This window comes from Canis lupus, chromosome X, assembly GCF_011100685.1.
Source record: "Canis lupus familiaris isolate Mischka breed German Shepherd chromosome X, alternate assembly UU_Cfam_GSD_1.0, whole genome shotgun sequence".
In the NCBI taxonomy this organism is placed as follows: Eukaryota; Metazoa; Chordata; class Mammalia; order Carnivora; family Canidae; genus Canis; species Canis lupus.
This window is the reverse complement of record NC_049260.1, coordinates 55,783,973-55,800,288: the sequence shown is the minus strand read 5'-3', so window position 1 is coordinate 55,800,288 and position 16,316 is coordinate 55,783,973. Positions and strand designations below refer to the sequence as shown.

The 16,316-nt window shown below is 55.0% G+C and overlaps 1 protein-coding gene across 5 annotated transcripts; it reads left to right on the top strand.

Annotated features, from left to right (window-relative positions):
• Positions 1-867: 867 nt before the first annotated feature.
• On the top strand, positions 868-16,316 carry ZMYM3 (zinc finger MYM-type containing 3). 5 transcript variants are annotated; one of them, XM_038587674.1, is made up of 25 exons: positions 868-927; positions 2,337-3,022; positions 3,984-4,027; positions 4,345-4,417; positions 4,859-5,153; positions 5,423-5,600; positions 5,952-6,170; positions 6,465-6,615; positions 6,870-6,985; positions 7,165-7,251; positions 7,402-7,552; positions 7,849-8,021; positions 8,233-8,398; positions 9,281-9,378; positions 9,460-9,622; positions 9,909-10,024; positions 10,167-10,341; positions 10,526-10,672; positions 11,124-11,227; positions 11,549-11,717; positions 12,082-12,233; positions 12,729-12,843; positions 13,527-13,781; positions 14,610-14,727; positions 14,856-16,316. In XM_038587674.1, exons 2-25 carry the CDS (start codon positions 2,356-2,358, stop codon positions 15,046-15,048), a joined length of 4,125 nt encoding a protein of 1,374 aa, XP_038443602.1. In that variant the 5' UTR covers positions 868-927; positions 2,337-2,355; the 3' UTR covers positions 15,049-16,316. The 5 variants fall into 5 exon arrangements, with proteins under 5 accessions (XP_038443602.1, XP_038443605.1, XP_038443604.1 ...); XM_038587677.1 differs by lacking the exon at positions 868-927 and adding an exon at positions 1,405-1,580 and having other exon boundaries at positions 4,351-4,417; positions 9,912-10,024; XM_038587676.1 differs by lacking the exon at positions 868-927 and adding an exon at positions 1,405-1,580 and having other exon boundaries at positions 4,351-4,417.

Sequence of the window (16,316 nt, the reverse complement as noted above, 5' to 3'; positions counted from 1 at the left end):
AGCAAACCTATGCGTTCCTAAATCCGTGACACGACTCTCCTCTGGCCTGAGCCTCCTCCAGTATCTCAGATACTAAAAGCTCTCCAGCCCTTAGGGGTTGGAAGAGGAAAGTAGGGGGCGGGGACTGCAAAGTGCTCTAACTATAATGGGGACTGAGAAAGGATCCTGGCACACATATTTTTTTTAAAAACCAGTAGGCCTAAAGCTAGTGCCCCCTCCCCCTACCCCACTTCTCAAGCTTCACCCTCAGCCACACCCACATGCTAAGGACCATCCGGGAGGAGGAGGGAGGGAGAGGGGGGAAAGCGTGTGTGCGCGCGCGTGCGTGCTTGTGCCTACGAGAGGCAGAGACAGAATGAGACAAAAAGAGACCCGCAGAGAGAGAGAGAGAGAGAGAGAGAGAGAGAGAGAGAAGGAGGAGGAAAAAGACAGGGACAGAAAGAGGGAGGGAGGGAGGGAGGGAGGGAGAGGCACTGAGAGAAAGGAGGAAACGGAGCTATCGGCTTCGGTGAGGAAAACTACTGAAGAGATAACGCAGGGAGCTCCTGCAGGAAGACTCGGGGAGAACATCCCAGAACTTACCCCAAGACCGTTGAGGGAGTGGGGGAGTATCTTTGCTGGGCCTGGTTTTGGGGTCATCAGGCTGTAACGGTTACTGCATAGGCATTGTCACTGAGCCAGAGCCATTTAACCCGCCCTGGGTGGCTGGAGACCAAGCTTTAGACACCCCACAACTATGACATTCAGAATGGTTAGGGGAGCTTAAGGCTGCAGACAAGGGAAGGAGGGGCACGTGAGGGTTGGGTCCCTGCCTCCCCTTCCAACTCCGCTGTCACTCATTACCCCAACAGTCGCCCAGGGGGCGGGCCCGGGAGAGGTGGGGTTGGGGGGAGGGTAATCTTGGCAGGCGCCTGCTGCATGGCGTAGGTAGGCACTGTTGAGGGGGTGCGGACGCTGGGGGGTTGAACACGAGTGGGAAGCGAAGAGACACGGGGAGGGGGAGGGGGCCGGGAACCATTTGAATGAGAGGAGGGGATCACGGGTAGAGTGGGCTCTAGGAGGCAGGGCGGGCACGGGTGTGACGGGGGGGGGCGGTTGGTGGTGGCAAGGGGGAGAAGACTCTTGAACCAGGTGAGAGAAGCAGGTGCGTAGATCTATTTTTTGTGGGTTAGTGTACTTGGCCATTCTGTGGAGAGGAGGTGCTGCCTTTCCCGAGGGCGGGCTTCAAAGCTCCGGAGGCTATCTTTTCCTCCTCAAGTAACGGGGCCCCGGGCGGGGGCTCAAGCTCCATCTCCAACGACTACGCTCCACTCCGCAATTTCCAGGCGGCCACTGGGCTGGGAGTCTCGCGCCGGGGGCCGGCGCTGTCTCGCGAGCCCCCTCCATGAGCCAGCCAATGGGGTTGGTTGCTGGCGCCGCCCGCCCGCCTGGTGCAGAGCGCTGGGCGCTGTGAGCGGCGCTGCCATTTAAAGGGGCCGCGACCCCTGTCCCGGCTGCTAGGGAGGGAGGTGGAGAAGGAGCGCGGGGCCGTCGCTGTCTGCAGTTCTAGGCTTGTAGCCGTTACACTAACCCTGCCGCAGGTAGGGGTCGGGCCTGATCAAGCCGAACCGAACCTGCTGGCGGGATCTCGCAGTAGCTGGGGGGGGGGGGTGTCTAAGAAGAGATCGTAGCTCCAAAATGTCTTCCTGTAAATGCCTGAGATGGGGGGTGGGCAACAGGAGAAGGAGGACTAGGGGAGCAATAGGAAGGGGGGACGGGGCTGAGGAAGTGGGCGACCCTGAAAGGTAACTGGGGGGGAGGGGTTAGGAAGGGTAGTTTGTGGGGGCGAAGGAAGGGCTGAGGGAAGACCTTGCAACGCGGGGAGGGGGGGTGGGGCCAGACAGGGTGGGTAAAGACAGGGGAGCTGGGGGGGCTCCAGGGGAGAGGGGAGGGGATAGGAACTGAGACCGCGGGGGTGGGAAAAGCTCTTGGTGGCAAAGGCCCTAGGAGACTCTAAGGGGGCGTTCAGCCCGAGTTGGGGGGGAGTGAAAGGTAAGGGGGGAGGGGAACTGGGAGTTGCAGTGGGGTGGTGGGGACAGGCGGGAGGGTGGAACGACGGACTGCCTGGCGAGTGTGGGCACCCGGCCAGGGCGGGGAACGCCTCTCCCCACAGGGGGCGCTGTATGGGGTGGGGGGAGTGGTCATTCGGACCAAAGCCGATGGAAATGCTTGTCGGTTGTGGTTGGGGCTGTTCATGAGAAATCAAGTGGATGATGGGGTGTGTCCCAGAACCTGTATAAGAAGGAATTCTGGCGAAGACCACCTCTTCTGCCCCCTCTTCTACTCCTAATCTACAGCCCATATCGAGTCATCCTCATGGACCCCAGTGATTTCCCCAGTCCGTTTGACCCATTGACCCTACCAGAGAAGCCCTTGGCTGGAGACCTCCCAGTAGACATGGAATTTGGAGAGGACCTACTGGAATCCCAGACTGCCCCAACTCGAGGATGGGCACCCCCTGGCCCTTCTCCATCCTCAGGAGCCCTGGACCTGCTTGACACCCCTGCTGGCCTGGAAAAAGACCCTGGAGTCCTGGATGGAGCCACTGAGCTGCTGGGGCTGGGGGGGCTGCTTTATAAAGCCCCCTCCCCCCCAGAGGTGGACCACGGTCCTGAGGGGACCCTTGCATGGGATGCAGGAGACCAGACCCTAGAGCCTGGACCAGGGGGCCAGACCCCCGAGGTGGTACCACCTGAGCCAGGGGCTGGGGCAAATCCCTCTTCACCTGAGGGGCTACTAGAGCCTTTGGCTCCAGATTTGCCAATAACACTGCAGTCCCCCCATATTGAAGATGAGGAGACCACCAACATAGCTACAGGGAGAAGGGGTTCCCCTGGGCAGGAGGAGGAGCTTCCCCAAGGGCAGCCACAGAGCCCAAATGGTCCCCCCAGCCCTTCAATGGGAGAGACTCTGGGGGATGGAATCAACAGTTCTCAGACCAAACCTGGGGGCCCTAGCCCTCCTGCACACCCTTCCTTGCCAGGTAGGTTGCCTAATCAGCTGGAGAATACAGGATGGTGAGAGGGTATGGATAAGGAGGCCATGGTTGTATGTTTGGAGGAGGAGGAGGAGGGTGGAGGGATGAGAGTAGGGAGATATAGAGAGTATAGAGGAGTTGGGAGTTTGGAAGGGGGTGTGTGGCAAAGATTAAGGAAAGTAGGGGTAGGGAGGCAGCTCAGTGGCTGTAGGAGAGGAATAGGGGTGAGGTTTCAGGGGGTGCATTGGGAAGAGTGGATTTGTTGGGAGACATTCCCTTTTTCTTACCCCAGTGAGCTGTTGGTGCCAGGGTCCTTCAGAATTTGGAGAGGACACCCTGCTTCTTGGTGCTAAGATCTTTGCAGCTATTTTGTTCTAGAGGATAGCAGGGTTTCTGGGTTTGATGAATGAAACTGGGTTCTGGAGCCACCAACAGTATAGTGATTTCAGGGGAATGGGAGAAATGCAGAGCCTAGAATTGTGTCTCTGATACAATTCAGAGGGACAGTCTGAACTTGAGAGGCTCTCATTTTCCCCCTGTTCTTCCTCTCCCAGGTTGTGACCAGGGTCTTAGGGCTTATATAACCACCTGAGTCCAGGGGAACCTATCCATACCTTAATCTGTCTTCCCCCTCCCTACATTTGGGTGGTTGCATTTGTTTTTGTTAGTGAACTACAAATTTTCTGATGAAAGATGTGCATTACCTGATTTTACTTAACTCCCAATGATTGGGACAGGCTGGTGGGGAGGCTAGGATTATTTTTTTTTCTTGGAGAATAGCCACCCCCCTCCCCTTAGTGCAGAGCTCGAGGTAACCCTGAGAGGGGCCCCAAGAAGCCACAGGCACTTGAGTTTTCCCTTTCAGTTCTGAGCAAGTCTTTCCCCAGGAATGGAGGCAGAGGTTGGGCCAGGGAGGGAGTAGTGAAGGCAAGCTCAAGATTTAGGCTGTTTTCTGCTTCCTTTGCAGGAGACGGCCTGACTGGGAAGGCGAGTGAGAAGCCGCCTGAAAGGGTGAGGGGGGAGGGGATTGGAAGGAGTCTGGTTCCCCCTATAGCTCTGGGAAGGACAGACCCTTCATTTTCCCTCCCAGATGTTGTTCTATGGAGGGTGTGTGTGAGGAGAGTTAGGAGGAGGGAGGGAGCTCTTATGTCTCCTGCTTCTTAAGGAGAAAGTCCAGCCTCCTTTTCTTCCCTCCTCCTAAGGGCTGGGCCAAGGGTCCCTATTCTCCTTTCCTCCTCCCATCTCTGTACCCCCCCCACCCTGCACTAGTGCAGCAGGCCATTTAGCCTGCCCCTGGTGTCAGCTTTCCTCCCTCCCGTGTTTCTAAGGTACAGAAGAGAAGCGAGCGCGTTAGAAGAGTAGAGCCTCCAAAACCTGAGGTTGTGGATTCCACTGAGAGCAGTGAGTAGGACTTGAGGAAGTGTGACTATGTGGGATGTGGCGGGCCACAGATCCCCTGGTTCCTGTGGTGCTGCGCCCTGCAGAGTGTGAAGTGCCTGTCTCTGCCGTGGGTTGGCACGAGAACCAGGGGCAGTAGGGTAAATTGAAAACAACAGCAGCGAGAATGGAGTTTCCTGTTTCAGCTGAGCCATCCCTGTCTCAGAGTCTTCTCACTCAGAGCCCTCCCATGCCCTTCTCAGGAGATCCTGGAGTTAACTGAGGGAGAGTGACACCAGTGGCTTGAGATACCAGTGTAATGGGCGTGGGGGTGGAAAGGCAGGACCTGGGGGATGGGGAATCACTTGGGGACCCGGTATCAGCTGAGCTACCTGTTGGCTGGGGGACGGCCAGAGACCTGGTCCAGCAGCCTTTGCTCCCTGCCCCCTCTCCCCACCTCCTCAGTTCCAGTGTCAGATGAGGATTCTGATGCCATGGTAGATGACCCCAACGATGAGGACTTTGTGCCATTCCGGCCCCGGCGTTCCCCTCGCATGTCCCTACGCTCAAGCGTGGCACAGAGGGCCGGGCGCTCTGCGGTAGGCGCCAAGATGACCTGTGCGCATTGCCGGACGCCACTGCAGAAGGGCCAGACTGCCTACCAGCGCAAGGGGCTGCCTCAGCTTTTCTGCTCTTCATCCTGTCTCACCACTTTCTCTAAGAAGCCTTCGGGCAAAAAGACCTGTACCTTCTGCAAGAAGTATGTGAAGGCCCCAGGTGTGGGGAGGGCGAGGGAGCAGGCTAAGAATATTGGGTGAGGCAGAGACCATGTTGGCAAGAGCCTAGCAGAGCAGAACTGAGAGAGAGGCAGTGGAGGGAGCCCCCCCACCAGAGTAGAGAATATTTGGGGCCCCATTGTGGTCATTGGTCTCCCAACACCCGATCCCCAGCCCCCAGGAGGGATGGGAGTTGATGAAAGGAGAGGGTGGTGCCTAGTGAATGAATACTGAAACCTGTTCCCACCTCCAGGGAGATCTGGAACACCAAGGACTCCGTTGTGGCACAGACTGGTTCAGGAGGCTCCTTCCATGAGTTCTGTACATCTGTCTGTCTCTCCCTGTACGAGGCCCAGCAGCAGCGCCCAATCCCCCAGTCTGGGGATCCAGCTGATGCCACTCGCTGCAGCATATGCCAGAAGACTGGAGAGGTGAGGAAGCTCGATGGGGGCTGATTTGCAGAGCCTGGCTAGCCCTGACCTGCCCCTGCACTCCTGGGGCTGCAGGGGCCAGGCCCTGTGGAAGAGGGGAGTGGGGAGGAGAGGCAGCCATCGTGAGGGAGCATATTCGAGGATAGAGCTTCTCCAGGATGTATGCAGCCGGCCTTCCTTGCCTCCTGGGACCTCACCATCAAGTCGGCAGCCTGATGTGCAGGTTGGGGGGTCCCTGGGCCCACTGTCTGCTGTGAAGGTGTAGGGTGAGGCGGGGTGGGCCATCCTTGCTTCGGGGTGGGTGGTGGTGCCCAGGCCCTAGCTCAAGGTGTGCATGTATGTGTATGGCAGGTCCTGCACGAGGTCAGCAATGGCAGCGTGGTACACCGGCTCTGCAGCGACTCTTGCTTCTCCAAATTCCGCGCCAACAAGGGACTGAAAACCAACTGTTGTGACCAGTGCGGGGCTTACATCTATACCAAGACCGGGAGCCCTGGCCCTGAGCTCCTCTTCCACGAGGGCCAACAAAAGCGGTTCTGCAACACAACCTGCTTGGGGGCGTACAAGAAGGTGGGGCCGAGGGAGTAGTTTGTTAGAGGGCTGTGGAAGGGGGTGCGGTTCCCGGGTGACGAATAAAGGTGCCTGATAGGGTCGAGGGCTGGGAGGAATAAAACAAATAAAGGGGGCTTCGATTGTATCTGTTATGTTTTATTTTTGAAGCTGGCTGGTGGACACACAGGTCTTTGTTATATCATCACCTATACTTTTTTTTGTATGCCTGAAATCTTTCATGTTTTACCAAATTTCACAAATAAAAGTGAAGGGACAAATCCAGCCTCAGCCTCTCCTTCCCCATCCTCACAGAAAAACACACGTGTGTACCCATGTGTCTGGTGCAAGACCCTCTGTAAGAACTTTGAGATGCTATCACATGTGGATCGTAATGGCAAGACCAGCTTGTTCTGTTCCCTGTGCTGTACCACCTCTTACAAAGTGAAGCAGGCAGGGCTCACTGGTAGGTGCAAAGCCCTCTTCTCTGAGACCCCTGCTGGCCTTCCTTCTACCTCCCATACTCCCTTCTTCTAAAGTAATCCCTGCTGCCCGACCTCAGCCCCGGGCCACATCTTCCCATGGGTTTCCTGTTCCACCTCTGCCCTGCCTTACACCTTCTGTGTGCTCTCTCTTTCTCTCTCTGTCTCTCTCTTTCTGTCTCTCTCTCTCTGTCTCTCTCTCTGTCTCTCTCTCTCCCCCTTTCTCTCTGTGCCCCAGGCCCTCCCCGACCCTGCAGCTTCTGCCGCCGCAGCCTCTCTGACCCCTGTTACTACAACAAGGTTGATCGCACAGTCTACCAATTCTGCAGCCCCAGCTGCTGGACCAAGTTCCAGGTACTCCAAACCCTGGACCAGGGATTAAAGAAGGGTGTGGTGACAGAGAATGGGGATGAGAGAATTGGGGTAGGTAGCCCTGGGCAGAGCAAAGAACAAGCCCGACCCCCTCCCCTCACCCTTCCCCGCCACCACCACCACCACCACACACCTCCCTTACTTGTCTTCCTTCCCTCCAGCGCACAAGCCCCGAGGGGGGCATTCATCTGAGCTGTCACTACTGCCACAGCCTCTTCAGTGGCAAGCCTGAGGTCTTGGACTGGCAGGTAAGACCCCCGCCCATCCCCCGCCCCGCAACAATGACTTCTGGCCTGGCCACACCACCAGACATCTGTCTGAAGGGCTCTTTCCACTTGGCTATCACCAGACCCAGATGTCACAGCTCTATCCTCCCTGCCCCTGTGCCCTCATCTCAGGACCAGGTGTTCCAGTTCTGCTGCCGGGATTGCTGTGAGGACTTCAAGCGGCTTCGGGGTGTGGTGTCCCAGTGTGAGCACTGCCGGCAGGAGAAACTCCTGCATGAGAAACTCCGATTCAGTGGAGTGGAGAAGAGCTTCTGCAGTGAAGGTAAGGAGGTGGGGAAGGGGCAGAGAGCCCTGTAACCTCACCCCTCTCCCACGGACTGGGCAGGGAAGGGAGGGCTGGAAGTGTGGCCTGTGGGGCACATTCTGGGCACATTCTGCTCAGAATGCACTCCTCTTCCCCTCCCATCTCCTGCTCCCCTCCCCTCCGTGTCCATCCAGAGGCTTTGGGCTCAAGAGGCTGTGGGAACTTTTACGTGGACCACCTTGAGAAGGTGGGGTCTCAGGGGGCCCTAGGTGATCTCTGTGTCTCAGGACTCCTCCCTCTTGCCCTCTTTCCAGGCTGTGTGCTGCTGTACAAACAGGACTTCACTAAGAAGCTGGGGCTATGCTGTATCACTTGTACTTACTGCTCCCAGACCTGCCAACGGGGGGTTACCGAGCAACTGGATGGCAGCACCTGGGACTTCTGCAGCGAGGACTGCAAGAGCAAGTACCTGCTGTGGTACTGCAAGGTGAGGGGTGTGGTGCGTCAGAGAGGGGGGACAGGGGCAGCAGGAAGCAGGGGCTGTAGCACTGACATGGGGGAGGTGAGTGGGCCCATCTTCAGGGAGGGGGCTCCAGCTGGCCCATCTCCCAAGGGGAGCAGCATGGCTTCTCCTTGGGGCCAAGGGCCCAGAACATTTTAAGCAGGCAGATCTGACCGTGTCCCATCGACACCCCCAGGCTGCCCGGTGCCATGCCTGTAAGCGCCAGGGGAAGCTGCTGGAGACCATCCACTGGCGCGGACAGATCCGTCATTTCTGCAACCAACAGTGTCTGCTGCGCTTTTACAGCCAGCAGAACCAACCCAATCTGGATACCCAGAGTGGGCCTGAGAGCCTTCTGAACAGTGAGTCCTAGGCAGCGGGTGGGGGCGGCACACTCTGTTAGAACCGGCCTGGACCCTTCTGACCCTGGGCCTGGCCCCTCTTTTCTTCCACTCATGATTACATCTCATCCTTGGCCAGAGCTCCTGGTACTGTGGTCTCTTGTAGCTTCTGGATGGTGCAGCTACTAGGGGGAGCCTTGTTTGAAGGTTCTTAGAGTTTGAGTCTACTATGTCTCTATCAAGGATGTGTTTTAGGGAATGAACCCACCCAGGTGGAATGGGGGATGTGGGCACCGTAGTTAGTTTTCCGAGAGAAGGGAGCATCAGCATAAGCTCTACCTTTAGAGAGACTGAAGACCATTGTTTCTAGAAGGTTACCTCAGCCCCTCCACTGTTTCGGGGGGATTAAGCTTCTGAGGGTCATCTGCGTGGAAGGTCTTAAATTGTGAGTTCTTGGGGAAACTATTTTTTGGTCTTCTTGGCAGCCAGGAGCAAAGAATCTTCTTGGCCCCCATTGCTGGGGCCCAGAGAAGACTAGATCTGGGCTGGCAAGGAGGAGACTTTCTAGGTATCCATTTGCATTTAGTGCAGCTCTTAATGGAGCTCTCCTGGAACAGGGGAGGAGAACTGAGAGCAAGGTCCCCAGATGAAAGCATTCATCTGTTGTTGTTGTTTTTTAAAGATTTTATTTATTTATTTGAGAGAGAGAGAGAGAGAAAGAGAAAAGTACCAGCAGGGGGAGGGGCAGAGGGAGAGGGAGAAGCAGACTCCCCACTGAGCAGGGAGCCTACTGAGGGGCTCGATCCCAGGGCCCGGGATCATGACCTGAGCCTTGACCTGAGCCAAAGGCAGACGATCAATTGACTGAGCCATCCAGGCGCCCCTATCTGTTTTGATCTATAGGTCATTCTTCTGAGTCAAAGCCCCAGACACCGTCTCAAACCAAAGTGGAGAACAGCAATACAGTGAAGACCCCAGAGGAAAATGGGAATCTGGGCAAGGTCAGGGCCAAAGCCGAGGGGTTGGATGGCCTCAGAAGAAAGTTTGGTGAGTTGGCAGCACTGACATTCCTGTCTCTGCAGATCCCTGCAAAGACCCGAACGTCTCCTACTGCTTCCACCCCTCCTCCACCCCCACCGCCCCCAGCAACACCCCGCAAAAACAAAGCTGCCATGTGTAAGCCACTGATGCAGAATCGGGGGGTTTCCTGCAAGGTGGAGATGAAGTCCAAAGGGAGTCAAACAGGTGAGCTGGGGTACCTAGACATCGTGGGCTGTGCATTCTGTAGTCCTAGGTCTCTAGTCCTGTGCTCAGGAACCAGATAAAGGTTTTTTTTTTTTTTAAGGTGGCTGAGGTATGGTGCATATAGTTGTCCTAGATCCATAGAGTTATCTCTCAACCTTTGGTGCGAGGGCAGGTTTGTCATGCTGAGTGGGTATTAGAGCTTTTTGGGGCAACGAGCAAGCATCAGGTCCCAGGCCAGCTGTGATAGATCTGGCAGAGGCTCTGAGCAGACCCCCTCTCTTGTCAGCAGAAGAGTGGAAGCCCCAGGTGATTGTGCTGCCCATCCCAGTGCCCATCTTCGTGCCAGTGCCTATGCATCTGTACTGCCAGAAAGTCCCGGTGCCTTTCTCAATGCCCATCCCGGTAATTCTCCCTGCCCTTCGGCCGCGGTTTTTTCTACTCACTTCAGGACCAAGACCTACCCTCCTCCACACTCTGCCAGCTGCCCCCACCCACCACCTGCCGCTGCCGGTTATTGGTGGCTAGTTGGAATGTGTGCCTCCAGGTACCTGTGCCCATGTTCCTACCCACTACCTTGGAGAGCACAGACAAGATTGTGGAGACCATCGAGGAGCTGAAGGTGAAGATCCCTTCCAACCCCTTGGAGGCCGACATCCTGGCTATGGCAGAAATGATTGCAGAGGCTGAGGAGTTAGACAAGGCCTCATCTGACCTTTGTGGTATGCCATGGATGGTGGTAATGAGGGACACAAGGTGCTACCAGTCTTTCTCAGCCTCAGGGGGTGGAGCGTGGTGATCATGGTGCCTTCCCGGGACTAGGGAGTAGTTGGGAGCAGCCCCTGAAGGCCTGTGACATCACTGGGTAGGAGTTGCGGTGATTAAGCCACCTTCTCCGCCTCCCAGATCTTGTGAGCAACCAGAGTGCAGAGGGGCTTCTGGAAGACTGTGACCTGTTTGGGCCAGCTCGAGATGATGTCCTAGCCATGGCTGTCAAGATGGCCAATGTCTTGGATGAGCCTGGGCAAGATTTGGAGGCGGACTTCCCCAAGAGTGAGTAGGATGCAAAGTGTGTCCAGTGAATACAGTAGCATTCTGTGCCATCAGGCGACCTGAGCATGACCTTAAACAGTGCTCCTTGTGACCTGGGGCCGAAAGGCTCTCCTGGGCACTTAGTGCCAGAGATACTGCAACAGGTACTGACAGGTATGCCATTTTACAGCTGGGTCTTGCACTTCTCTTCAGTCATGGTAAGGCACAGAACCTAAAACTTACCATCTTACCTATGTTTAAGTGTGCAGCTCAGTAGTGTAATGAACACTCCCATCGTCATGAGTTTTGGTATTTGTGTGCCCCTGAGCATGTTCTTGGGATGACTTTGCTGGTTCTTCTTGCAGACCGTGAAGCTGTGTAGGAGGCTCACCTCCAGGTGAGCAAGTGGGAGGCTCACCTCTGGGTTGAGGTCTTAAAAATTGAATTTCTTCTTCCTTTCCTCTCTTCACAGATCCTTTGGACATTAACCCTAGTGTAGACTTCCTGTTTGATTGTGGCCTTGTAGGGCCCGAGGATGTGTCTGCTGAACAAGATCTTCCCCGCACCATGAGGAAGGTGAGGGTTGGGGTGCTGGATCCACCAAAGAGGGGAGGAGGCTCAAAGAGCTTGGGAGAGGATCCCATAGCCAAGCCAGCAGCCTTAGTTTGACTGCCCTGGCCTCTGTTCTCTACCATCATGAGAACCAAAAAATAGCCAAACTTTCTCTTTCCCCAGTTCACGAGGTCACCAGGGCTGTTTCTGGGGCTCTGTGCTCTGGAGGCTGGCTGTGCTCTTACACCAATCCCCAGCTTCCCTGGTGGTCCACGCTATCCTAACTAGCTTCCATGGTGCCTGGGCCTTGCCTCAGTCACGCCTCTCTTCTCTCTCCCCGTCCAGGGTCAAAAGCGGCTGGTGCTTTCAGAGAGCTGTTCCCGGGACTCCATGAGCAGCCAGCCTAGCTGTACCGGACTCAACTACTCATATGGTGTCAATGCTTGGAAGTGCTGGGTGCAGTCAAAGTATGCCAATGGAGAAACAAGCAAGGGGGATGAGCTGCGTTTTGGCCGTAAGTACCGGGGCAGAGAGGGTGGAAGTGGAGGAAGGTACCCTATGGGGAGGAGAGTGGGGAGAGGAAGAGGAGGGCCAGTGCTGTGAGGACATGAGAGTGTCTAGAGGATAAGGCTGTGGCCACCCAAGGATATCCTGTGAAGATGGGGAAAAGCTGGAGTTATAGAATAAGGGGAGAGGCCATCTAGGTTTCAAGGCTGAGGGCTTTTTTTTTCTCTTTCTTTTTATTTTTCTTTGAGATCGGTGGGTTTGTTCTGGAGCTGGATGTGACTAAGGGATGAAAGGATTAACAATGGAGCTAAGTGCAATTCTCCATGTGCAATTTTCTTAATCCCATCCACCTCTATTGCATATCACTGCAGCCAAACCTATGCGTATCAAAGAGGATATTCTGGCCTGCTCAGCTGCTGAACTCAACTATGGTCTGGCCCAGTTTGTGAGAGAGATCACTCGACCCAATGGTGAACGATATGAACCTGATAGTATCTACTATCTGTGTCTTGGCATCCAACAGGTACTCCTTCCACACCGCCTAACTTGCCATCATTCTCCACAGAGGAGGCAGGGTCCCACCAGAAATGATTCTGTCCCACTCCGTGTTCCTCACACTGTCTCTTACCCTGAGCAGGTCCCCTCGGTAATCCTCAGACCCATCCTACAAAGGGAAGGATGGGTAGAGCCAGGTTTCTTGAGTCAGGTGGTGGTGGTGATGGTTAGTTCCCACTGAGAGAGGTGGGCTGTGCATTGTGTGACGGAGGGGGCGCTGGCCTGGTGAAGAACCAGCTCTGACACATCTCCTCCAAACTCCCTCCTCTTCTAGCAAGGCCCCAATACCTCAGAGTGGTGGGTGTCCTCAGGAAAGAACATTCTGGGTCCCATAACCAAGCAGCTATTTCTCCCACTGCCTCCTCATCACCAAGGGCGCCATGCTTGGGGCCTTCAGCATCATGTCTTTCCTCTAGAACCTAGAGTCTAGCTTTTGTATGTATGTCTGGTTTTCTTTCTTCAGTACTTGCTGGAAAATAACCGAATGGTGAATATTTTCACGGACCTTTACTACCTGACTTTCGTTCAAGAACTCAACAAGTCTCTGAGCACTTGGCAGCCCACACTCCTCCCCAACAGTAAGGGACAGAGACATAGCAACCCCTATGCCCTTTCCTTCACAGTTTTTCAATATGCCATTCCAAGGGTTCCTGAGTTCCTTGGTCTGCCACTCTTTACAAAGGGTCAGAGGGGAGGAGTTATATACCAGAGGCCTCAGGGTTTAGAGCTAAAGGAGCCAGAGTCCCCATCCTTGGATGTGACTTAGGTCTAAAGAGCCTATCTCTGGGTCTGAAAAAGGTGGCCTAGGTTTGGTTGGTAAGTGAGGAAAGAAAAGAAGGCATTGTGGGACCACTCGAGATTTACATCTACCTGCCTATAACGAGGGTGATGCGAGAGGCCCCAAATGCAGGTGGAAACCATGAAAAAATCCAGTTTGGGTTGCCTAGGTAGTTCATTCAGTTAGATGTCCAACTCTTGATCTCAGCTCAGGTCTTGATCTCAGGGTCGTGAATTCAAGCCCGGCGTTGGACTCCACCTCCATGCTGGACGTACAGCCTACTTATAAAGAAAAAAAATCCAGTTCTGTCTCTACTCTAGCAGAGTATGGGGGAGGGGCTCTTACATGCAGTGGCCACTTACCTAAAGGGTACGGCATGGGAAATGCTCGTGAGCGGGTTATCCAGGGTCAGAAGTGGCTGGGTGTGGGTGGTGGTCCAGTCACTATCACTTCTCACTGGCCCTTTCCCCTTGACTGTTGCAGATACTGTGTTCTCCCGGGTGGAGGAAGAGCACCTCTGGGAGTGCAAGCAACTGGGGGTCTACTCGCCCTTTGTCCTCCTCAACACCCTCATGTTCTTCAACACTAAGTTTTTTGGGCTGCAGACAGCGGAGGAACACATGCAGCTGTCTTTCACCAATGTGGTCCGCCAGTCCCGCAAGTGTACCACCCCCCGGGGTACCACCAAGGTGGTGAGCATCCGCTACTACGCCCCGGTCCGCCAGAGAAAAGGGCGAGGTATGAGGCTGTGCCCACCCCCTTATCCCTGCCTGCTCTCTGCGCCCATGCTACACCATCCCCACCAGCTTGGCCCACTCCTTTGCTTCCCTACCCTTCCGTCCCTGGTCCCCATGTTCACAGAGCCATTATGAACAGCTGGCCCTGCCACCTGCCCCAGCAGTGGCTCTTGCATAAATAGGAGGTGGCTCAGCTGCCTGTTTCCTGGCTTTCCTCAGTTCAAGGTCATTTACTTTCTCTGGGGGCAGGTGGTGTGGCCAAGGGAAGCTAGGTAGGAAAGCTGTTGGGTGTGTTTGGCTGTGGGGGAGAGCTGCCAGTGTGCAGAAGAGGCTCTCCAGTGTTCTTTGGGCATGGTAGAGACTGCACCTTGATTTCCATTCTGGCCCTGGAGTGCCATGCCATCTGAGAGCAGTTTCCAAGGTCCCTGCTTTGGACCCGAGCCTCCACCGGGGTTCCACTGGGACTCATGTGCTGGGGCTGGCACTGTTGCTACTTCTCTATCCTGGAAGGTCAGCCTGGCCTTGCTGGCAGGGCCTGTCTTATGAGCATGTGTGCATAACTTCTGAGGTGACTTCTTTAGGAAATCAATTTGGGAGAGATTATAAAGAGAGGCTTTGGTGGCGAGAACCAGGGAGGCCTGCAGAGCAAACCCCTCACCCCTACAGAATATCTGCTTGGTGTGGGGAGACTGACCGACTACTTCTGCCTTTATTTCTCTTTGAGGCTGTATTTGGTGTCCTCAGGCCTTCTGTGTCCTGAACCATGCTCTTGGAGGTGGTTTTTGCCACCACACTTTTGATGACTCTGGGTCATTTGCCTCCTCTATAGACACGGGTCCTGGGAAACGGAAGAGAGAAGATGAAGCCCCTATCTTAGAGCAGCGTGAGAACCGCATGAATCCCCTCCGCTGCCCTGTCAAGTTCTATGAATTCTATCTCTCGAAATGGTGAGTTGGAGGGTTTGCAGGAACGGCATCAGCATGGGGACTATGGGGACTCCAGGGGTCCGCCTTGCCCTGGTATTGATCTCTATCCTACCACCCCTCCCCCACCCCCACTGTCCTTACCATTGCAGTCCTGAAAGCCTCCGGACTCGCAACGATGTCTTCTACCTGCAACCTGAGCGGTCCTGCATCGCTGAGTCACCTCTCTGGTATTCTGTCATCCCCATGGACCGCAGCATGTTGGAGAGTATGCTCAACCGCATTCTGGCTGTGCGTGAGATTTATGAGGAGCTGGGTCGTCCTGGGGAGGAAGACCTGGACTGAGCCCGTGTGCTATCCATGTCCGTCTCTCACACCAATATCTGTCCTGGGACGCGTCCCACAGGGCGACTGGCCCAGGAACCAATGCTACTCATTCTGAGGGGCCTCGACTGCCCTCATCCATTCCCTGCCCTCCCTAGGAACCCCTGGCTTTTACCTTCGTCCATGCCACTTGACAACCACAGGGCCCCAGTCCTCTGTACTCTGGGGCTGGGCTCCCAGTGATGGGCAAAACGCGGCGAGGCCATTTTCTTTATGCTTCAGAGCAAACCCCTTCTCCTGGGGCCAGACCCTGGATAGGGAGTTACTAGCTCTGGTGATCCTGTTGGCTTTGGGTTTCCTGACCAATCCCACATAGGTAAAGCTCCCCAGTTCCTAGGTGCGGCCAAGGGAAGAGCCCAGCTGCCTTTTCTGCCTGTGTCCACTGCTTTCTCTACTCTTCTCTGGTACCATGCTGAAGGGTCTTTTATGAATGATCTGAAAGAAACTCTGAAAGTGATGAGGGGACCATCTACCTAAAACACAGAGCTTATTAGATCATCTTCCCCTCCCATAAGATAACTGGTGGTTGGAACCCCCTCTCCACCCCTGCAAGCACCAAGCCTTGGTGCTGCAAGTTAAAAAAAAAAAACTTCTGAATGCTTTCTTTTCCTTAAAGGCAGAAAATGACTCTAAGTACGGAGAGCTGACTCCTGTCCCCTTGGTTTATGTGTTTGTCTCTCTCTGCCATCTTAGGTTGGCATGAGCCATGATGTCAACATGCTTAGCCCCCCTTCTGTAACTGCCTCCCTTTAGTTCAATGGACAGAGTTTCCCAAGGCAAAAACTACCTTCTGACCTGGACTGGGGCTGGGTGCCCCACCCTTGTTCCTCCCCCATCGTTAAGAGCCAGGCCAAGCCTGTGGGGGCCCCAGGTCATGCAGGATGGGATCTGTGGTCAAAGGATGGGTGAGGAGCCGTGGGCAGGGGTCCTGCCCCCACTGCCTCCATCTCTCTTCTCCATCTTGCCTTTGTAGCTCCAGAAAACTGTTAGTGTCCAGCAAAGGGGATACCCAGTTCTTTCCCTGTGGCTTTGCTGTTCCCCTGCCTCCTTTTTGTGTTTTTATAACTGTCACCAGTTTAGCCACTGTTTAAATTGTATATATTGTTCTGAGGCGTCTGGCCTATCCCTTCAGTGAGCCATGCCCACCCTTGTGTTGTAGTGAGAAGCTGTTGTCATGACTAACCTTCTGTCTCTGGAATTGTTTGTTTCAAATAAAGAATTAAAATTGT

Coding starts and splice junctions, on each gene's coding strand:
- ZMYM3 (XM_038587674.1), top strand. CDS start 2,356: ATGGACCCCAGTGATTTCCCCAGTCCGTTTGACCCATTGACCCTACCA. Junction 7,252..7,401: donor CTGAGGTCTTGGACTGGCAG/GTAAGACCCCCG, acceptor CCCTCATCTCAG/GACCAGGTGTTCCAGTTCTG. Junction 10,025..10,166: donor CTTTCTCAATGCCCATCCCG/GTAATTCTCCCT, acceptor GTGTGCCTCCAG/GTACCTGTGCCCATGTTCCT.